Source organism: Rhodnius prolixus, unplaced genomic scaffold (genome assembly GCF_049639745.1).
Source record: "Rhodnius prolixus isolate KJV_2025 unplaced genomic scaffold, Rpr scaffold_3, whole genome shotgun sequence".
Lineage (NCBI taxonomy): Eukaryota > Metazoa > Arthropoda > Insecta > Hemiptera > Reduviidae > Rhodnius > Rhodnius prolixus.
The window spans coordinates 50,761,828-50,786,376 of NW_027411603.1; the positions used below are offsets into that span (position 1 = coordinate 50,761,828).

General features: G+C 37.8%; 1 protein-coding gene across 6 annotated transcripts in view; it reads right to left on the reverse strand.

The window, feature by feature from the left end:
• The window catches only part of puc (dual specificity phosphatase puckered), a 267,275-nt gene that overhangs the window by 224,424 nt on the left and 18,302 nt on the right, over nucleotides 1-24,549 (reverse strand). The window contains exon 1 of one of the 6 annotated variants that reach the window (XM_074124210.1): nucleotides 22,179-22,322. The exons of the other annotated variants lie outside the window; for them this stretch is intronic. Coding sequence (XP_073980311.1) covers nucleotides 22,179-22,218 — 40 coding nt within the window. The 5' untranslated portion in view covers nucleotides 22,219-22,322. Of the gene's footprint in view, nucleotides 1-22,178; nucleotides 22,323-24,549 lie in introns of those variants that run through there. 6 annotated transcript variants of the gene reach the window in all.

The following is a 24,549-nucleotide window of genomic DNA, read 5'->3' on the forward strand; positions in this document are numbered from 1 at the left end:
GCGACTTTTCTATGAAAGAAACCAAAATATTTATATATCGATACATGACGTACCGGAAGTTTAAAGATATTTAAAGGAAGTCTGGCAAAGCTAAGGATGTATTGGTAAAGTGAATGTGACTATGTGTGACTGAAATGTACGAGGGTCTGAAATGTACGAAAAGTCCGTGCAAAGTCAGAGAGATAGCACTACTGGCGCGTATCGAGGTTATGTTTAGTTAGTAGCATTTCTTGGAAGAACACACACCAAGTTTCAGCCAGATCGGTCTATTTCTTTGTGTTTGGCATTCGTTTGAATCGAGGAAGTCGAGTGATTTTCAAAAAATGGACGAAAAAGGATTTCGTGTGTTGATTAAACACTACTTTCTGAAAGGCAAAACGCCTCAGGAGACTAAAGAGAAGCTTGATAAACATTATGATGACGCTGCACCTTCGATTAGAACAGTTTATAAGTGGTTTCAAAATTTTCGGAGCGGCCATATGGGCACAAGTGACGCTGAACGTTCTGGTCGCCCTGTTGAGGTTACTACTCCAGAAATCATTGATAAAATCCATGGATATGGTGATGGATGACAGAAGAATGAAGGTGCGTGAGATTGCTAGTGCTGTGGGCATCTCCAATGAACGGGTACATAATATTTTGCATCAACATTTAGACATGACAAAGCTATCCGCAAGATGGGTGCCGCGATTGCTCACGCTTGACCAAAAACGAAATCGTGTGAAGTGTTGCAAGGACGGTTTGCAGCTGTTCCAGAAGAATCCGCAGGATTTTAAGCGTCGTTTCGTCACTGTGGATGAAACATGGATACATCACTACACTCCTGAGACCAAAGAACAATCTAAACAATGGGTTACCAAGGGGGAATCTGCGCCAAAAAAGGCGAAGACCGTTCCTTCGGCCGGAAAGATTATGGCGACTGTCTTTTGGGATTCGCAAGGAATAATCCTCATCGACTATCTGGAAAAGAGTAAAACTATTACAGGTGCATATTATTCATCGTTATCGGACCGTTTGAAAACCGAGCTGCAAGAAAAACGCCCACGATTGGCCCACAAAAAAAGTCCTTTTCCATCACGACAACGCACCAGCTCACACCTCAGCAGTTGTGGTCGCAAAATTAATGGAAATAGGGTTCCAACTCGTTTCACATCCCCCCTATTCTCCAGACTTGGCTCCCTCGTACTACTATTTGTTCCCCAATATGAAGAAATGGCTGGCGGGAAAAAGATTTTATTCAAACGAGGAGGTGATTGCAGAAACGAATGGCTATTTTTCAGACTTGGACAAATCCTATTATTCGGAAGGGATCAACAAACTAGAGCAGCGTTGGACGAAGTGTATAAGCCTAAAAGGAGACTATATTGAAAAATAAAAAAGGTTTACCCCAAAAAATTAAGTAGTTTTTATTTTTGCACGGACTTTTCAAACGACCCTCGTACCTCGTTTGAAAGCCCACATTAAACAAGGAAACTTTTACATAAAAAGTGCCAGCACCTAGGTCTGATAATGATCACGTAAGGGCCTAATGAGTTTTCTTAATGAAATTTCGATTACTCTTATTTTCCCAGTATCCAGGAGGAAGATTGAGGCTGTTTGGAGAATAACTTATGCTTCAAAATGGTATCAATTTTTAGAAAATCTATCTGGTCTTTCTAACCGTGTCATCCAGAATCGAATTCGGACTAAAACTTTCTGAGTAATAACATTTTTATTGCAAAAAAAAGAGTAATGATTTTAGAAAAAAAAATTAAAAGTGACGTCACTTAAGAACGGTGGAAAATATGAAGTTGGCCAATACGTCATTGAACTCTACTTTTAGATGTACTACACACAGTAGGCCTATGGACAATACTTACTGGTTCACCCTGTATATAGAAAATCTAGCCAGATTTCCTATTTACCTTAAATCGAAAAGGCACTGTAACCATTTGTAATCGTCGCGGAACGCCACAGCTGATATGACGTAATGCAATATAATAGAAAGTAGTTAGGCTTCAGTTTTTACACACTAGGTTGAAGCACTAGCCAACCATGCACGATTGTATACCATTGTATTTTGGCATTGCTGTGTTAAACCATTAAATATGATCAATTTTTTTTGACGTCAAATAGCAAATAGTTGGGGTCCTAGGAACCCGCAGCTTGGATTCCCGTCTGCCTAAAGGGATTCATTAAAATTTAGTAATTAAAACTGGTAATGAGATAATAAAAATATATATATATACTTATACCGATAATTTTTTTAAAAAAGTTTAATAAATTTTTAAATAAATACAAAATGTAGCACGCATCTTTATTGTATCTCAGTCCTGTGGTGTCAGACTTCCTTGCATCATCAGAGGTAGAGATTTCGACTTCACTTATGTTTCCATAAGTAACAATAATCTTGATCCAAACTCTACATCAATACTGATTAATTAATTAAATGCCCTAAACCGGTCAAAATCATGCGTGCCTACAACGGAAAAAAAATCAAAGCACTGCCCAAACCAATTGCACTAGAAACTGAAAAACATGTCAAAACATGTTTATTTCATGTGAAAACTGGAAGAAAATTTTTTTTTTTTTATCTCAATTCACTTATAGTTAAAGAAACTACGATCTTTTATTTGTAGAAGTGATGTCCTTGACAAAAAATTTTGTACTACATCTAATATTCAGTGTAACTACGACTTTAACTGGCACGTGCTGTGCAATGAATCATTAATAAATAGATCTCTCTTTTCTTTTTGTTGTGTGAGGAACCAAAAAAAGAAAAAAAAGAGAGCGCACTTCCGGTTTATTATGAATGAATTAATGTGATCTAACAATAACATCAACAAATATGACTCATTCATGTACATTTTTTGATGTTATACTCACAAACACATTTAAAGCTATTAAAATGTAATATAAAATAATCTACAATAATTTTTAGTTCTTTATTTGTCCACTAGAGCGAGTATTTAGAAAGTGAACATGCTATACAATAGTTCGCGATTAGTAACAATAACAATAATGAAAGTGCATTGCCCTTTTATGAATGAAACGTCGAGTCATATTCCACGAACTTAAACCTATTCAGTATTGTTTGTATTTTTAATTCAAAATTTGCTACCGCAAAGTGATGTAACAAGTGAAATATGAAACGTGGAGAAGTCGGCCCCAGTGGTGCCACTTCCTCAAATGTAGTGCCGTTTACTTTTGATAGCTTAAAAGGCCATCATCGCTTCAACCAATGAATATAATCTCATACACCGTAGACGCTAGGGTAGCAGAAAGGTTATGAGCGAGTCTGGCAAAGCTAAGGATGTATTGGTAAAGTGAATGTGACTATGTGTGACTGAAATGTATGTAAACAGCTGAATAAGCTGAGCTTGTAATGCGTTTGGAAATCACCAAGGAGATACAACTTTCACCACCAATGATTCGTACCCAAAAATCAAACATTACATTGAGATCCAGACTGTAACTTCACTAACATCCTACACCACCAATGAATCGTACCCAAAAATCAATCATTACATTGAGATCCAGACTGTAACTTTGTGATCAACTTTCACCACCAATGAATCGTACCCAAAAATCAATCATTACAATGAGATCCAGACTGTAACTTTGTGATCAACTTTCACCACCAATGGAATCTATCAAAAATCAATCATTACATTGAGATCCAGACTGTAACTTCACGATCATCGTTCACCACCAATGATTCGTACCCAAAAATCAATCATTACATTGAGATCCAGACTGTAACTTCACGATCATCGTTTACCACCAATGAATCGTACCCAAAAATCAATCTTTACATTGAGATCCAGACTGTAACTTTGTGATCAACTTTCACCACCAATGAATCGTACCCAAAAATCAATCATTACATTGAGATCCAGACTGTAACTTTGTGATCAACTTTCACCACCAATGAATCGTACCCAAAAATCAATCATTACATTGAGATCCAGACTGTAACTTCACGATCATCGTTCATCACCAATGGAATCTATCAAAAATCAATCATTACATTGAGATCCAGACTGTAACTTCACGATCATCGTTCATCACCAATGGAATCTATCAAAAATCAATCATTACATTGAGATCCAGACTGTAACTTCACGATAATCATTCACCACCAATGATTCGTACCCAAAAATCAATCATTACATTGAGATCCAGACTGTAACTTCACGATCATCGTTCACCACCAATGGAATCTATCAAAAATCAATCATTAATATAATGATCATGATTTCTTTATTTTCCTTTACTAAAGTAAAAGACCTTCAAAACTATAAGGACACTCTATTATCTAAAAGGCGAATGAGTCATCCAGAATTTGGGCGACAAAGGTGACTTATTAGCAAAGGTAATGGAGTAATTTATTTATTCAACAGGTTGACAAAACAGTAGGACTTCCAAGTCCTCAGAATTTATTACCCAGCAGTGCTAGTAAACCGTACAAGATAATGCTGTTCATTCATCTTCTATCTATGAACTGACAGACAGAGACTACGCACTGATGACGTGTATGTCTTGGACAGGAAGTTTATTGTTTTAACCAGAGATGGATGACATCATAATTTAGAGATATCTATATGTTTATATTTAGAAGATAGATTTTTTTTTTTTTACAAGTCTACAGGATGTTGCGGTTAGATAAAAGTTTCTTACTAAAATTCTGGATATCTTTTGTAATTTTCTGTGTTTTCCGTCAAATAAGAGAATTACTTAACCTAAATATTTTTTTTTAAAAGTTTCAAACTAATTATTGATTGAGAATTCTAAGAGAATAGCGAATACTGAATTCCAACGTGGAGATCACGTGTTTCGAATCCAAACTGCTGGCCCTCAGATTTCCACTCCCCCAAGAGCTACTTATGGTCCAATGTTGTCAGTTACGAGAGAATACTAAAAAACTGAAGAATCGATTTAGTAAAATCGAACTTCAGGTAAGCAAAAACCTTATTTTCGCATTCTCTGGTGGCAACTAAGGGAAATAGCAATCTGGAGTTCTAATTTTTCTTTCTTACGTCAAGTTGGGCGCATACTCAGACCTATTAGTAAAAACAATTTTTTCAACCACAGGAAACTTAAAAATGGATATTTCCGGAAATAAATGGAAATTGAAAACCTATACGATTTCAAAAATAAAGAGAATCAAAATTAAACTGCTTAAAATATGTAATTTCCACCATGAAATGACAATTTGTTGTTTCTCTACCAATTTAATAAGTAATTACTTTACTCCAATCAGCTGGACATTTGTGTAATTATTTAGTTAAAATACGATTAATGGCGAATTTGGAGTAGATGGTTAACATGTGCCTTGCTTCTATTGGACAGTATCCTTCGTGTACTCGTGCCACATTTTCTTGGAAACTTAGCAGTCTACTAAAAACTACTGGAATAGTTACTGGAACTTGATGACGGGTCCCAATATGAAGTAGTAAGTGTATCGGGCAGAAGTTTGGGTTATTCACTAATTTCCGTTTTTTCTAAGGCTCGGTAATTATTGCAGAGAAAACTGGGATAATGTCTAGAATAAACTGGACCACTTAGGGAGTGCTTAGTATATGTAGAAGTGTGATATCCAAAGTTTTTCCAGAGGTGGCTCCGGGAGTACTCCCATAGAAAGAACAGGACTATAATCCCTTATAGTGGCTCAGAAATTAGGAAATTCCCATGATGGAAAACGTGAGGAAGCGATAGAAGCTGCCAGGACACGGCTAGGGACACTCAATCGCATTCAGGGATTGCAATCACTCGCTGAGTATTCATTCTTACACTCTCTTCACGACGTTGCTCTACTCGCCATTCAGTTTAGCCCAATTCTATTAGAAGGGTTAAAGCCTAGGTAGGGCTCAGAAAAATAAAAGCTGCCAAGGTATAAGGACGCCAAGTTCGGGACCCAATCGCATTTAAGGATTGGATTCACTCCCTAAGGATTCATTCTTACACTGTCTTCACTATGTTACTTTACTTGTCATTTAGTTTAGGCCAATTCTTTTAGAAATAGTTTATATTTAGTAACTTATTGTAATTCACGCTCAATCCTAAGTTAGTGTTAATGCTAATAAATTGAACTCTTGGTCAGTGATATTATCTTTTATTCTAATCAGCCCTTCAGCCTCCCTAATCAAATCACTAATATCCCGATCATGCCTATAAATTAATGGCTACTTAAAACTCCTTTTCGTGGCCATACTCATCAACATCTACCTCATCAACAGCTAATAACACACCCTAAACTCCGGGAGTGTGATGACCGCGCATTGCCTGGCATTATGATCTCATTTCGCAAGAACATACTGGAGAACAGTAAGAGTGAGAGACAGAGACAGAGATATGGTCACTAGATAAGGGCTATTTCCACTAGGATGATCTCATTGTTAGACTATCCCCAGCATAGTTGGCCCTCATCCAAACTATTGCTTCTCGTGTCTATAATAAATTTCTATTACATTGCTCATCATCAACAGCCAGAGCATCAGCAACTAAGACCACGTGGTGTGTAAATTCTCGTTCTGTGAATAATAATCTACGTTGTTAGATGATGACTAGGCTATATACTTCCGTTACTAATCTAAGAACCAGCCGATTTATTTATGCAAAACCATATATCGTACATTCTGTACAGAAAAATGCATGTTTAAACAGGAAAATCGAATACAAGGTCAACTAATACAGGTCATTGAATTTTTCTACAGTTAAATTTGTAACAGTTTTAGTTGTTACCTAATTTTAGATTAGTTCATCACTTAGGAATGTGTTCTTAATACTCACTCTTGACTTTTTCTTACGCTCAAGGCTTTAACTTACAAAATTTCCTTCAATTAGTAGTAATTATAGTATTTAATTATAACCAAAATTAAGGTCTGCCAAATATAGCACTAAAACGTCACCAAAAAAAATCCACCCTACTGCACAACTAAGTAGTGTAGATTTAAAGTTCATAGCAAATCCTAGGATTGTTGAAAAAAAAAAACGTGAACAATCCTGGGAGTAAAGATGAAGCTCAAAATTGAGTCACTTATCTTCAAACTCTAAAATTTTAACAAGTATAGCCCTTATAAACACAGTGGACAAAAGGTAGGGCCGTAAATGACACAAAAATGGCCCTTAAAAAGGGGGGATCTATTAATGCCCCCTCGAAAAAAATACCCATAATCCAATTTTCCGGAAATACCCAATTATTCCAGGTAAGTCTCTTGTCTAGGTACATTCCAAGGTACCGCACATGGTCGGCTGGTGGGATAGGTGTGTGATGTAAGAAGACAGGTGGTGGAGTTTGACGTTTGAGTGTGAAGACTATGTATTTAGACTTAGTTGGGTTAATTTTTATACGCCAGTTTTCTAACCAAGGTTCTATTGAGTGAAGGTGGTACTGTAGTGAGCGTACTGCGAGTATAGGGTCAGAGTGTGTGTTGAGAGACTGGCAGTGTCATCTGCTGTAGGTGTAAATAGAGGTACTAAGGTTAGAAGGTAAGTCGGCAGGGTAGATTGTGTAAAGTAGAGGAGCTAAGACACTTCCCTGTGGCAAACCAGCAAGGACAGGATAGATGGAAGAGTGAGTAGTGCCTTGAAGAACTTGGAAGAATCTGTCAGAGAGATAAGAGCTGAGTATGAGGTAATAAGTGCTAGGAAGGATGCGTTTGAGTTTCCATAGTAGACCTTCGTGCCAGACTTGGTCGGATTTAAATTTACTCAATTTTTACGGGTACATACAGACACAAATTGTAAATATATTATTAAATTTAGGAAAAAAAATATAGGTTGGCACTTTACTGAATAGATTACTCCTTATATTTGGAACTATTTTTCCAGAAAATTCAATGAAGAGTTCTGGGAAAGAGGGTAGTTAGATTCACTCTAAAGTGCCAATTTGGGGGGGGGGGATGCACCGTCCTAACTCCTGTGCACTGTTACGGGAAATCGCTAAAATTGAACTTGAAGGCAATCCTCCAACCGGAAGTATAGTTTACTTTCTCGAAAATGGCTTCCGGGACTTTTCCGCCAACTTCATTTTCCACACTAATTCATCCATTTTCCTTTTTACCATTTTTTCTAGATAAATTTTTCTTACGATTCGCTATCGAAGTAGAGTTAGCGTATGCTTTCCGGTGAAGGTTACATTTTACAGCAGGTTATGTTGGGCAAGTTATGACTCAAATATTTGGATTTAGAAGGAAATTTGTGTGTTAAAACTTTGGAGAATACTAGTACGTAAGCGGAAGTCCTGCGAGTGTGCACCAGCTGATTATTTTATTAATATGTAGGTTATTTCCTTTCTGTGAAGAATTTATGGAATCTAAGTGTAATTAAATTCAAACTGGCGGTGATAATAAGTTAATTAGCTGTAATCTTAATTAAGTTTGTATGTTCTTTGTTTGGGGAGATTTATCTAGTTACTCTTGAAGCCATTGTTTAAATTCATGTTGTAACATGTTTCTCTTTGGTACGTGTTGGTTAAAAAATAAATGAATGGAGAATAATAATGGCGTAAACAATGGTCAGAAAATAAGGATATGCTAACAACTCGGCGGACGGCTCGAAGCCTGCGTCAAATTGAATGTTGCAATAAGCCTCTTTATTTATCTATCATTCTCTTGCGCCCGTAAATATTGTGGGATGAAATTGATGATGGAGAGCAACGTCTTCGAAAGCAAGCATGAGGATAGATAGTAATGAACCCCCAAGAATAAGAACACCAACTCGCACACGTACATAACTAATGGTGGAGGGGCTATGCTGTCGTCCAGTGCTATCCATTGAAAGCAAATTGAGCATAAGTGATAACACGCATAAACACACGTACGGATGGTACTGATATCATGATCTCTGGCAATCTCCGCCCGCCCGCCCGTCCGTCCGTCCGCCGGCACCCACTGTCATCCGGGCATGAGTCATATTAGACCCGGGAGGAAAGGGGAGCTACAGTGGGGTGGACGAGATGGGTGAAGTCTGTATAATAGATGGATTAAATATCTCTTAGCGTGATTTTGGTGACGACGGAAATAGAATGAACGTGATATTTTTGTGGCGGGGAATGAAATAAGAGGGAGAGGAGAGGGGCTCTTCAGCAGAGAGGGGTGGAGGGGTAAGTAGAGAAGGGACCGTTTAGTGAGGCCTGTGCACCATATGGTGTCAATCTGAGAGCTACCAGATTGCAGTAGTAGCTCCCCCACCAGTTACAGCTTCCATAGTTAATGGACCACATCTTTTATTCAATACTAGCCGACACGGTCCGTATTCTAGAAAACCTCCATGTATTACAATAATAATAATAATATATCAGCGCTAGTTGAATTGGTAAAATTATCCTGTTTATTTTTAGCATCCATCCTGAATCGCTTATAAGACCCCCTCTAAATATTGCCTATGGGATTAAATGTATAAGAATAGCCTTTATATTTATTATGGACAATTTTAATACACCCTTCGTATTTCCCAATTTTATGGTTTACGAGTACCAAGCAATTATCGGTTATTAGCCATCCCCACTGATATCAGCGAAGTGTCATCCCCCCCGTTTTCAGCCGACAAACATATTTATAAGAAAATGGGATTAGGTATGAAGTGAAACGAAGTGGCCAGATTTATTGGCCCGGGAAAGCTCTGCGGGAGACACTTCGTTGGCCCGGAGCTCTGTTTTGGGGGGTTTCGAAGTGTGTTAAGCGCTGCGGCTATTAACTTATGGATGCAGAGTAGGTCTCAGGCTTTATTATTTATTAATATAAATAATAAAGCTCCTGGCTACGATGGCATCCCTTCTGAAGTGTTCAAGTCTGAATTGGTGAAGCTGTTACAAAATCTCTTTCTACAGGTATGGCAAACGGAGGTAATGCCGAAAGATTGGAACAAAACCGTTGCATGTCCGATCCATAAAAAAAGGAGATATATCGGAGACGTAGAAGTAACGCAGAACTAAGGAGTTTGTACAGGGGACGTCGACATGGTGAGTGGTGGTGAAGCTTGGACGTCTTCGTTGGGCAGGGCACGTAGGCGCAGAATGAATCTCGAGGAAATTCCACACAAGATAATAAAATAAAATATATATGGTACGCGACGAGTGGGCAGACCGAGGTCGCGATGGAGTTATGGTGTTTCGAAGGATGCAAGAACCCTCCTTGTGGTGTCCGAAACTGGATGGTGGCCGGCATTGGACCGGGACTACTGGCAAACTTTGTTAGAGGAGGCCAAGATTCGCGCAAGCCAGTTGTAGCGCCAGTTAAGAAGAAGAAGAGTGGAGTGGTGGCTCGCCACTATTGGGCAGAGACAGTCGAAGGAGTTCATTAGAGGCTGCTATTCGCCGAGGCTGACCAGGAGAATTAATCCGTCAAGGCCGTGGAGGCTATAAGGATGATTGTTGGCCAATTAACTGGGCCACCGTAGGCTATGAAAGCACATGCAACAGCATAGGCCTGCAGATGAGGCAGCCTTTGTAGGTTCTGTCAGGAAGTGTTGTGTCAGTGTGAGGGGCTTGTCTAGGGCTAAGGATGTTACTTCTCGGGGAGGATAAACCAAGGCCTATGAGCTTTACCAAGTGCCGCTCTCCACAGAATTAAGAGTCTGATCAAACGGACGGAGTCTGAAGGGCGAGCTCTAAAGTAGTGTGAGCCACAATAGATCCAAAGGGGTCGCAGTGGCGTAGGCCTTGAGGCTGCCCTAATCTAATCTTTGATTTTCGAATTTTGCGAACTTTAATCCATGATCAGAAGATCGATTAGTCTCACTGGTGTAGAGAGATTTCAGCTTCACTTACCTTACTGTCGCACACTACACTCTTGCCCTACGTTCATTCGATTATTACAACCTGATCGATAAGACCGATTGGCCAGCCTGTCAGGTGACTGTTACATTTGGTATTTACTTTAGAAGTATGACGTCATCTGTAGATGGAGAGCCAGACAAATATGGAATGGCGTACTAGAATATGAAACAGTGCAGCTATGTCTGTGCAGTTCGCGCTAGTGCATGCAAATCACGTATATATGACCAAATATTTAATGATGAGAATAATTAGCTTCTTTCATCCCCCACTCTCCGTTGTTTAAACAGTATGCAAATTGTTGTAGTCAAACATAACATTGAATTAATTGGAGAAGTCCTTGACTTAAATAAGAAACTTTGTGATTCGTACCTTAATTTTAAATTGCTTCATTAAATAAGGGCAAAGGATAATTAAATTATTAATAAATAATTTACAGTTTTGAATTACACTTACTGTACTACCGTAAGAGAAGTTACTGTAATTGTGCTGCTTTTCAATTTTTCGCCGTTAATACACGTTTTACGTTAGAAAGTGTGTGTGTGTATTTTTTTACAATTTTCCTCAAAAACGGCTGCTATTTCCTTAAACTCGATTTACTAATTTCCCATATCTGCAGATCTATGACTTTTATTTATAAACATTTAACTAGGAAAATCCCTGTAAGGGTAAGGGTGTAGTGGTCATGAATGTGGCTATGTAAGTAGGAGATGCCTTATTCGAATCTCCTTAATCTTCATGGACTCAGGAAATAAAAAAAAAAAGATTATTTACGTCGAATCCTCGGTATCGACAATTTGACCAGATTAGTCAATAATTACTCTTACTGTAAAAGAAAAAGGGGAAAAATTGGTTGTTTCAAGCAGTCTTAGGAAGTAAAAGATTGCCATATAGTCAAGCACATGGAACAGTCGAGAGTAAACCTTCCCGTCTTAGTGGAGGAGGAGGGTTGCAACTAACTTGGTCTGACTGATGAATTAAAGTGGGCTGCTGGGGATGTTCAATAGTAAGATGATGTCACTACAATTGTCGCCCCAGCAAGGCAGAACCTTTTTGTCAAATGAGTCAGTACTTTTGTACGTACGACAACTCGTATGTTGTGATTGCCAAATAGAGGGTATAGGTCGTGTGAGTGTTCTCCACAAATTAAGATATTAATAAATGAAGAGAAATTCCTGTCTGCCCAGATCTGGGCCGGAAAGATACGTATCCAGGTAGAAATGATTACATGAATCAGAGGTATGAGTCGGTGGAGTCTAGAACTCCAGTCATGTTTCATTTCCCAAATTAACAAAATCTCCAGCTTCCGTTGTCAACATATTGCGACACATATTTACTTTCTGAGTTATGAGTAAGAAAAGGCATTTTACTGGTAAGTATTAGTCAGAACAGTAATTTTAGTCTTGTGCACACCTTGATGACTTATTATTTGGGCGAGGTAATCGATTAGATCATTTAATTATCCAGATAACACTTCTAATATTGTCTCAACATTGAAAATACATCGATTTACACCACTATTCTCAAATTTCTAGCCCAACTAATTTTCTTTCAAATAATCAAAATTTGCCTTATTTAATTCTTATCCCTTAACAAGGAACCCACTAACTCCTCCCACGCAGAAGAACCCTTAACCAAATATATGACCAAAAAAAAAAAGAAATCCAGAAAAAAGGTTGTAGATTTGTGCGTCGTAAACACTGTACAAAGTTTAAATCAAATCGCAGCAGCTGATTGCGAGGAAATCTTAAAATGCGGAAAATTCTGTTTCGGAAAAGTGGCACTTCCGGTCTGCCGCTTTTCATAAAATTTCGAAATTCAATCTCACATTTGATTCTTATTAATATTATACAGGTGCCACGGTAGCCGAGAGGGTTATAGGCTAGACCCGCAAAGCTAAGATGTATTGTTGGTTTAGTGGGTTCGATTCCCCCGGTCTTAGGCCTTGGTTTTTATTTAATGGTTAATATGAGAAATTTATAGTAAAGTATGTTAGGCGGTTATAGGCTAGACCCGCAATGATGTATTGTTGGTTTAATGGGTTCGATTCCCGGTCTCTAGGCCTTGGATTTTATTTAATGGTTAATATGAGAAATTTATAGTAAAGTATGTTAGACGGTTATAGGCTAGACCCGCAAAGCTAAGATGTATTGTTGGTTTAGTGGGTTCGATTCCCCTGGTCTAGGCTTTGGATTTTATTTAATGCTTAATATGAGAAATTTATAGTAAAGTATGTTAGGCGGTTATAGGCTAGACCCGCAAAGCTAAGATGTATTGTTGGTTTAGTGGGTTCGATTCCCCTGGTCTAGGCTTTGGATTTTATTTAATGGTTAATATGAGAAATTAATAGTAAAGTATGTCAGGCGGTTATAGGCTAGACCCGCAATGCTAAGATGTATTGTTGGTTTAATGGGTTCGATTCCCGGTCTCTAGGCCTTGGATTTTATTTAATGGTTAATATGAGAAATTTACAGTAAAGTATGTTAGGCGGTTATAGGCTGGACTCGCAAACAAGTATATTTATATGTGTATTTAATATATTGTTATTGTAAATGTGAAAAACCACGTGAAAATGAATTTCGTTCGTTAGGAAGGGTGCCATTGGTGGCAGAATTAAACGTAATTAAAGAAATGACAATTTTCAAAAAAAAAAAAAATCCGTTCTTTAAACGGGTATTTCCGATGTAAACTCAAAATCGATTATCAATTACAATCGATTAAAATAGGAAAAGAAAACTATAAACCATCCACCATCAGTTATTTGAAAAAATATTCGAAACATTCCCAATGGAAGCAACAAACAAACGGGGACCAGTTGTTCTGCACGTGGATTGGACGAAGTAATCAAAGAGGGGCGGGGATATGGGCAAGAGCTGAAATTTTTTGAGTCATTAAAACTGACTCACTATTTAACCCCTTAAGGGTGTAATGGCTGACTGTTGTGTAATAGTGGTGACGTCACTCCATATTAACCAAACTACCCCCAGATAATGTAGTCACTCTTGGTAAAAAGAAAGAAAAAAATGAATCATACATACATACGTACAAAGTACTGACACAATCACAGTTCTGTCTTGCTGGGCGGACAATTGTAGTGACATCATCTTACCATTGCACTTTCCCAGCCTACTTTAATTCATCAGTCAGACCAAGTTAGTTGCAACCCTCCTCCACTAAGACGGGAGGAGGGTTTACTCTCGACTGTTCCATGTGCTTTCTAGGATACTTGATGAACACAAAAAAAAGAGCGGGTATGATTAGTAGGAGGTACTCTGTAGGGATGCATGGACGGATGGATGGGTAGTTGAGAGGATTCACCCTGTCCCTAAATAATAATAATAGACTCCGGGAATTGTGCTGAACAAACAAGACACGCACAACAAGTCTGGGAGGCTGCGTCATCACTTCTTGGTTTCTTTCATCTACTAACCCACCCCCACCCCTCACCACAGGCATTCAAATGAATAAAAAGCAAGATTGGCAAGGCACTGGGAATGATCAGCATTTATCTTTATCTTGGCTGCTGTTTTTTCCGCGCAGATTCTGCATTCTCCAAGAAAATGCGAGTTTAGAGATGCTGTAAGCTTTTCTTTTTAAACTCCCTACCTCCTTGCCCCCAACCCCAAAGCACAGAATACTGATACAGTTAGTATTAAAACTGTTCGGAAGGGTTGATCGTCAAAAACTGCACAAGAAAAAGCTGTAACGTTAAAAAAAAACACCCAACTTTGACAATTTGTTTTCTCTTTTTCTATAAAAGATAAAATTCCCAAATTTTCTTTAAAATAAAGGGCAAACCCTCCTTTATAACTGTAACTTTTTTTTTTTTTTGCAGCAACTTAGATTAAATAGATTTCGAGAAATAAGTTGTTGCTGAAAATGGGCAAAAACGGCATTTGCAGAAAATGTTCTTGTTCTTGTTCTTGTTGTTATCTTTTTTGTAAACAACGTAGCGCCTGAACGCGTAAACCGATTTTCATGAATGAGGTGTCATTCGATTCAGGAATTTTATGTAGATGTGCCTTTTTTTGGGGGGCGGGGGTCACGCCGCCCCATACATTGAATGGAAGAGGAGTTAGCCCTCCCCCGTGTATCGTATTGGTACCACCTCATTGGACCCCCTAACACGAGATGAAACTTAGAAAAACTCTTTCCACCGGATATTCCATATTGTATAGTTACTTTTTCTTACTCTCTCTCTCTCTCTCTCTACACTAAGAGTTGGCATTGCAATCGTGCTGATACTTCCGTTATTGATTTTTTTTTTCTTCACCGGAAATACCCGGTTTTGAGGAGCCTCAGAATAAGAAAAAGTGTTTTATTTTTTTGTTTTTTACAAATTTGTCTGTCCGTCCATTTATCCATCGTAACTTAAAAAAATTGATCAACCGGAACTGTACCATTTTGGCTGAACAGATTTTACAGTTTTTCGAAAATTCGATTAAATCGATATATTTGTAGATGAGGAAATTTGGCCTTTTCTTATAAAAAGTGCCATTACTGTTTATTGTACTGGCTAACCCACGCGTAAAAAATCAATGGAATATTTAGGAGTTTCATTATATAGCTACAGGGAAATTATTTAAGAACATTAGTTTTGAATTAAAGAAAGAAAGTAATCAAAGATACTGGTTAGTAATACAAACTTGACAAATTGATAAAACTATTATTAACACAATTATAAGCAGGTAAAACTTTTCCTTACAAAATTTAAAAATTCCCGTTGATAATAATGTTGGGGAATTTCAAAATAGTTATTTTGTTTTCCTTAATGCTGATTGATGGAAATACAAAATAGGAAAAAATGGCATTCTATAGGAAGGCAACTTAAGACTACAGCAACTTCCGGGGTATTCTCTGGACATAAATTACGAATGAATACTATTTTTTACAAAATTAAAATCTGTATTTAAAAAAAAAAAATGGGAAATTTCGTTCAATAAAGTTGGTACACATGTTTTTTTTTTAAATTTTCTTCGAAATGTGCAATTTTTACAAAACTAAAAGTGCCCCCACTTCCGGAACCGTAAATCTTGCTGGAAAAGAGGATCTTACGTAGAAGAAGAAGAAGATCAATCGCCTCATCCAAGAGTCCTTAGAATCGTATTGTCCAGAACCAATTTCTTAAATCAAAATTTTAGACCAACACTTGGGCATTAAAAGGTCGAGCCCATCTTTGGTAAAATCTATTCGTATTTAAGAAAAAAAAAAGAAAAAGAAAAAGGAAGTAATCTCTTTTACAAATTGGTTCTTCTGGGGGGGGGTGAGTGGTTAAGAAGCGTGAGTTTGTAAGTGCGAGATCTCCCCAGTTCGAATCTCGCGTAGTAAAGTAGGTACTCCTAGTCCTGGATCCCTGACTTTTTTGTTTACCCTTTAAACTGACGTATTCCCTGATGGGGGCCATTATCGAACTCAGAGGGCATCTGAAAAAGTTAGCTCTAGAACCCGTACGATATTTCTAGATTATTTGAGGAGATAAAGAGGTAACTTCAATACTATTCCTGATTGCAACACCTTAATTATATCCAAGAATGATTTAGGGCCAGCGTTTCCCAAAAGGTGGTACGCGATAAATAATCAATAATGGCGGAAATAAATCATAAAAATATCATAGAAACGTTTTTACCAATAATACATAAAAATTATTTCAAAATTAATATTATAAAGTAAAGTTGTTAACATGTAGTTCAGTAATTAGGGTTGGTCTGTCTCAAAATGTACGAGAAAATATAACAGCACATTTAACAGCATTAAAATTGTCTTTCATGGAGTATTTTCCCCAAAAACCCCGAAAACACAAATGACAATTGTCATTACTGTGTAAAAATCTGCTTAAAGAGACTTGATTGTAATGAGTAAGCTCCTATCCAAGCAACATTAAATTTAATTGGTGCTTACAGGTAGTTGAATGCTTAAAAGTAAATTGATTTTTAAAAGATTTGGGCACAGATATCCTCGTAAAAATCTTCTTTTTGGGGGGGGGGGCGTTTATAGCGCTACAATCAGCACGTTAGCGCTATAAGTAACAATGATAACAGTGAACAGTAGAAGTAAATGAGTGGAGAAGTTACCCAGTGATAACAGTCCAAAACATTATATGGTTAGTCACTCTCTTCACTTGAGAGGAGATTACGAGGCCACCACTGTCTTTTAAGGCGTCTTGTCCCCGGGTTATAAGGAAGAGTTCTAGAAGAAAGATTTTTGGGCTAGAGGATTTATTATATGAGATTGCAGGCTGGAGTGGAGTTTTCTGTATCGTGTTTTCAGCGACTTGTGGTGATGATGTTAAGGTGAGGAATGTTAAGGTCACAGTGTGTATACGAGGGTCGTTTGAAAAGTCCGTGCAAAGTCAGAGAGATACTAGCACTCCTGGCGCGTATCGAGGTTATGTTTAGTTAGTAGCATCTCTTGGAAGAACACACACCAAGTTTCAGCTATTTCTTTGTGTTTGGCATTCGTTTAAATCGAGGAAGTCGAGTGATTTTCAAAAAAAAGAATTTCGTGTGTTGATTAAACACTACTTTATGAAAGGCAAAACGCCTCAGGAGACTAAAGAGAAGCTTGATAAACATTATGGTGACTCTGCACCTTCGATTAGAACAGTTTATAAGTGGTTTCAAAATTTTCGAAGTGGCCATATGGGCGCACAAGTGACGCTGAACGTTCTGGACGCCCTGTTGAGGTTACTACTCCAGAAATCATTGATAAAATCCATGATATGGTGATGGATGACAGAAGAGTGAAGGTGCGTGAGATTGCTAGTGCTGTGGGCATCTCGAATGAACGGGTATATAATATTTTGCATCAACATTTGGACATGGCAAAGCTATCCCCGCAAGATGGGTGCCGCGATTGCTCACGCTTGACCAAAAACGAAATCGTGTGAAGTGTTGCAAGGACGGTTTGCAGCTGTTCCAGAAGAATGCGCAGGACTTTAAGCGTCGTTTCGTCACTGTGGATGAAACATGGATACATCACTACACTCCTGAGACCAAAGAACAATCTAAACAATGGGTTACCAAGGGGGGAATCTGCGCCAAAAAAAAAAGGCGAAGACCGTTCCTTCGGCTGGAAAGATTATGGCGACTGTCTTTTGGGATTCGCAAGGAATAATCCCCATCGACTATCTGGAAAAGGGTAAAACTATTACAGGTGCATATTATTCATCGTTTTTGGACCGTTTGAAAACCGAGCTGCAAGAAAAACGCCCACGATTGGCCCACAAAAAAGTCCTTTTCCATCACGACAACGCACCAGCTCATACCTCAGCAGTTGTGGTCGCAAAATTAATGGAAATAGGGTTCCATCTCGTTTCACATCCCCCCCCCCTATTCTCCAGACTTGGCTCCCTCGGACTACTATTTGTTCCCCAATATGAAGAAATGGCTGGCGGGAAAAAGATTTTATTCAAACGAGGAGGTGATTGCAGAAACGAATGGCTATTTTTCAGACTTGGACAAATCCTATTATTCGGAAGGGATCAACAAACTAGAGCAGCGTTGGACGAAGTGTATAAGCCTAAAAGGAGACTATGTTGAAAAATGAAAAAGGTTTACCCCAAAAAATTAAGTAGTTTTTATTTTTGCACGGACTTTTCAAACGACCCTCGTAGTCCAGGTTGGGAGACATAAAATGGAGCGCTTACAGCTGTTCGAAGTATTTTAAGATTGAAAGAGATTGAATCCTTTGGAGATTGGAGCGTTGGAGATTGGAGCGTTGGAGATTGGAGCGTTGGAGATTGGAGCGTTTGGTTGAACCCCACAGCTCTATTCCATACGCCTAAGATGGGTTTTAAAATAGAAGTATAAATTAGTCTTTTGTTGTCCAGAGAAAGTTTTGATCTATCGTCTAAGAGTCTTTTAAGTAGTGTAATAATCCTAAAGAAGAACTTTGTAAATTAATTAATAATTTTGAAGAGAAAATAACATTTAGCTAATTGTTTAAACAAAAAAATTGTTAAAACTAAGATCTTACAGTTTATAAAGTGAAGATGAACTTGAACTCTTTTGTGTACAAATAAAGATGATAATAGTAATAAAATAACACACACTGAATAACAAATTTCACGAACTACAATCATTTTTACGAAGTAGTACAAATTAGCATGATGTACTACCAAGTGGTACGGTGAGCCAAAAAAAAAATAGTTTAGGAAACGCTGAGTTAGACAACCAAGAGGATGGTTAACCAAGTTCCTGTAGGAGAACATATCCTCCTCAAAAACCCTGAAATATTCGAAGGATTTAGTTTTCATCAGGGATTGGAAGCGGTGCTATAGGGATTCACCTGACAACAAACAAAGGGGAGACGCGATAGATCTTTTGTTCTAATTTTTTTTTATTTTTATTTTTTTTTTTTAAATTAACATCTTTTGTCTGTACCTATTTTTGTGTACACAGATTCTGAGAGGCTAAGAGTGCCGCAATAGTTCGATAGTGCAGTTTGATTATTTAGTCAAAATTTCTCTTTTATAGAAACTACTTCCGCCAAAAATTTGCCATAAATGACGATAGAGTGAGATAAGAATTTAATAAATTTACTACCTGTAACGGAAGTTCCCATTTCTCCACTCATATTATATCCTGGAGACCTTACAAACAAACGTAATCCTTGATTGCCTTAGGGCCGCCCTGTTCAAGATAATATAGAACTAAGTATACGTACTTTACCTACCAAAGGGAAAACGAACATTACTTTTGTCCAGTACTATTAGAACCTTACTGAAATACAGCCTAACAGGTGTCGCGTTACTTCAGTAGGCCTATTCAGTGGGATTACCTATGAAACAATTTTTTTTTTTTTTTTTTCATCATTAATCATGCATGATTAGGAGGAAATCATCATTCAGTACTTCCTGCTGCCTGTTTATACTAAATCTACATACGCTACGAGCCTATTTCCGTCAAAAATAAAAAGACTTCCTGTTTATGGAAAATATCTGTTGTGAACACTCTCAAGACTTATTGATACAATTTGATTCTCTTAAAACAATAAAATTTATTGAATTAAATGGCTACTTCCGCTCAAAAAATACGTATTTAGAAAACTTATTTAAATTTTTGTATAAATTTTTTTTATGATCATAAACGTTTCAAAAACCTCAAAATTTTGTTGGGTGCTTCTTTAGAGGAAATCTCAAAAATTGAAAGGTTCTATTCCATGCAGTGGCCAACTTCCGGTTGGCTGGATTTAGCTTACGGTTATACGTAAATCAAAACCTTAAATATGGACTTCCGGTGTTTAGTGTGAAAATACATTTAAAGTCGTTTTAATGGAAAAATCTGAAAGAACCTTCTTCGCCAAAAAACTTTTCGGTATTTCCGGTAGCGCCATATTCCCCCCCTCAAGCTTGGAATTTCAACAACTCAAGTAATCTTTGTTGATTGTTACAAAATAATGGTACGTATACGAGGGTCGTTTGAAAAGTCCGTGCAAAAATAAAAACTACTTAATTTTTTGGAGTAAACCTTTTTTATTTTTCAACATAGTCTCCTTTTAGGCTTATACACTTCGTCCAACGCTGCTCTAGTTTGTTGATCCCTTCCGAATAATAGGATTTGTCCAAGTCTGAAAAATAGCCATTCGTTTCTGCAATCACCTCCTCGTTTGAATAAAATCTTTTTCCCGCCAGCCATTTCTTCATATTGGGGAACAAATAGTAGTCCGTGGGTGCCAGGTCTGGAGAATAGGGGGAGATGTGAAACGAGTTGGAACCCTATTTCCATTAATTTTGCGACCACAACTGCTGAGGTGTGAGCTGGTGCGTTGTCGTGATGGAAAAGGACTTTTTTGTGGGCCAATCGTGGGCGTTTTTCTTGCAGCTCGGTTTTCAAACGGTCCAATAACGATGAATAATATGCACCTGTAATAGTTTTACCCTTTTCCAGATAGTCGATGAGGATTATTCCTTGCGAATCCCAAAAGACAGTCGCCATAATCTTTCCGGCCGAAGGAACGGTCTTCGCCTTTTTTTGGCGCAGATTCCCCCCTTGGTAACCCATTGTTTAGATTGTTCTTTGGTCTCAGGAGTGTAGTGATGTATCCATGTTTCATCCACAGTGACGAAACGACGCTTAAAGTCCTGCGGATTCTTCTGGAACAGCTGCAAACCGTCCTTGCAACACTTCACACGATTTCGTTTTTGGTCAAGCGTGAACAATCGCGGCACCCATGCTTTGTCATGTCCAAATGTTGATGCAAAATATTATGTACCCGTTCATTCGAGATGCCCACAGCACTAGCAATCTCACGCACCTTCACTCTTCTGTCATCCATCACCATATCATGGATTTTATCAATGATTTCTGGAGTAGTAATCTCAACAGGGCGTCCAGAACGTTCAGCGTCACTTGTGCCCATATGGCCACTCCGAAAATTTTGAAACCATTTATAAACTGTTCTAATCGAAGGTGCAGAGTCACCATAATGTTTATCAAGCTTCTCTTTAGTCTCCTCAGGCGTTTTGCCTTTCATAAAGTAGTGTTTAATCAACACACGAAATTCTTTTTCGTCCATTTTTTGAAAATCACTCGACTTCCTCGATTCAAACGAATGCCAAACACAAAGAAATAGACCGATCTGGCTGAAACTTGGTGTGTGTTCTTCCAAGAGATGCTACTAACTAAACATCACCTCGATACGCGCCAGTAGTGCTATCTCTCTGACTTTGCACGGACTTTTCAAACGACCCTCGTGTACATAATTAGTGCATACCACGAGAATTGTAAAGGGAAAAGGTACAAAAAACCAATCGACTTCATTAGTGCCGTAAAATGAACTTCCTTTAGAGTGGGAATTCAAATTAAAGTTATAGAAACCTACAAACATGGTGATCAGTGCCACCAAGATTAAAAAAAAAAACGAAATTTCTGAAACTGTTTCTGAGATATAAAACACAAAAAAAAAATGAAAAAATCGATTCAGTAAAGGGTCACTTCCGGTAACTCGAGTTTTAACCAAAGTATCCACTAAATAGAAAATCATTGAAGCTATTTCCAAGAAAATCTGGAAAAATAAAAGAAGAAAATTCCCTCTGTAATATCTACTTGATCTCGACCGACTAAGTGGGAAGATATTTCCAAAATTTTAAGTATAAACTTCCGGCCACTTTTCGCTCATAAACTTTTACGAAAAATTAATTTTCTAAATATCAAAATAGTTTTATTGTAAAAAATCGATATGGAAAATTTGATTCAATTGTAATACTTCCTTATAGCAAGGACTTGTATTAACGGAAACTAACGAGTCAAAAATTTCACCCTGAGTTTGCGATCTCTTAACTTCCTGTTTACAAACAAAAAAAAAAAAAAAGCAACAAGGAACAAGTTAACCCTGACCAGTGACATTTCAAACAGAAATTTTTAAAAAAAACACCCACAAGCGGAAGTAAAACAGTAAAACATTTCTCCGGAAGACATCTTACCTTGTCCAAGGTGGTCCACACTTCGCGATAGAATCATCATTTAAGAAATAAATTACAAGAAGAGGATTTTTTTAAGATAAAACAAAAACAGTTTAGACACACGAAACACAAACTGTTCACTCACATAACTAATACTGATAATTTGTACTGACACACCTACTCATGTATACGAGTACACTAACAAGTGCGATATTAAATATCTCAGAGGAGAATGGTTGCCAGGCAACAGGAATGGTTGTCAATGATCTCAGAATGTGATTAATATCTAACGTAAACACTTATTTTAATTAATAAAATATTATTTTGTTAATAAATTATACGTAATTCTGACTTACCACAAAAACCTGCCTTAGATTATTTTTAACTCAAATTATCTATATATAGTATTATCTACTATTTATCTATTTCTATAAATAGAACGAAGATAACTATAAAAAATAAATAAATAAAATAACAATAAATGCTTATTTTTCTGGAGGGGGTAAATTAGGTGACGTGGACGGTGGGCGGAAGCTGAGAATTTGCAGATAATATTTTACTAATTAAATAAAAAGTAGCTATACGTTGGACTCGAACTGGGAACTCCCGCATCTGAACTTCAGAACCACTACAAAATCTATAGCCCCACCCAGTTTGGGGGGGGAGGTATAATCTTTGGAATTTCATGAAAGGGGTTGCAGAGGAAGGGAGGTTGCGTTATATTTTGGAAACAGAAGTCTTTATCTAGTTTCCGGTTTTTCTTCTCTTTCTAGTACTTCTCCCAGATAAGTCTTTGAACATTTAAATGACTCTGGAAGGGAATAGGGCTAGGGACTGCTTCAGAAATTCACACCAAACCGCCAGCTGGGGGGGGGAGGGGCCCTAGGATTTTACCAGTTGTTGGAGGGCTTCCAGACCAGGAATATTTGGGCTAAACTCTTAAAAATTACCATTTCTCCTGTAATCAATGGTTCTTCAAAGCTATCTGCATATTGTTACAGTAAATTAAATCATCGATTAAAAACATCGATCTTTGGTGGGGGGGGGGGAATATCGAGGTGCGGTCATCAATAAATACAACTTTTTTGCTTTATACCTAACTGAACCGTACTATATAGTGGAGATGTTAGCGTAAAATCCCATTTTACAATTTGATTATAATATTTATTGATGACCGCATCTCGATATTCCCCAAAAATCATCCATCAACAACGGGTCGAAATAAACCAAAAACCATCATCGATCTTTTTGTAAGAAATTTCAAAGCTAATTGGTTTGTTGATTGACAAAAGTTGGTGTAAACCATCGAACTTTTTTGGGATGGCTCAGTAGTTTAATTCACCTTTAGATATTTCTCGTAGAAGACCGGAAACTCCATTGTCCAGAAACCGGCAATGCAGTAAAAATAGAAAAAAGCTCCGGACACCAGTGATCTCAGATGTTAGTTTCCGAAACGTACAACTTGAGAACGATTAGATCTTTTTGTAATAAAAATTTAAACACTACAAAAGAAACAAATTATTACGTAAAATTGCACGATTTACTAGCCACGGGCTGAACACTTAGTCACAGTAATGATGTAAGTATGACTTATTTTTAAGTATTATTGAATATTGACAGCTGTCACATGTATTTTAAGAATCGTGACACTACTACGACAATCATAAAAATGCACGTAGATCTAAATTATTCATTGTGCAGACTTTCACGTCTTTCTGTTAATGCAATTTCCTCGAAAGGTATTTGCTATCAATGTTCGAGATGCTGTGCTTACACAGGAATTATTAGAACAAACTTTGGAGGACTTAAAGGGCTTATTAATACTTTAACTGAAGTAAAGGGAATAAAAAAACCTCTTCTACTAACAAAGCACACAAGATAATTGTAGGCCTATTAACCGGGCCACTGCAGGCTCAGAAAACACATGCATCGCTTGGGCCTGGCAGATTTGTAGGTTCTGCCAGGAATAGGAGGAAACGGCACTCTCAAAAATATCGATTACAATAATCCTGAACTTCCATTCTTATCAATTTCCTTCCAAACTTCGCAAGCTATATTTCCTACAAGAAAATACGCCACTTCTAAGATAGAAATGATAGTGACCAAAATAAGGTCTTTCTGGTTTGGGTACCTGGTCATTCAGGGCATAAGGGGAAACGAAGCGGCAGATTTATTGGCCTGGGAAGGCTCTCACGGGAGACACATTCGTTAGCCCGGAGCCCTGTTTTGGGGTTCCCGAAGTGTGTTAAGTCCTGCGGCCATTAACTTACGGGTGCAGAGTAGGTCTCAAGAGTGGTGGCTTGCCACCACTGGGCAGAGACAGGCGAAGGAGTTCATTAGAGGCTATTCGCCTTGGCTGACCTTGGGGAATTAATCCGTCCAAGGCCGTGGG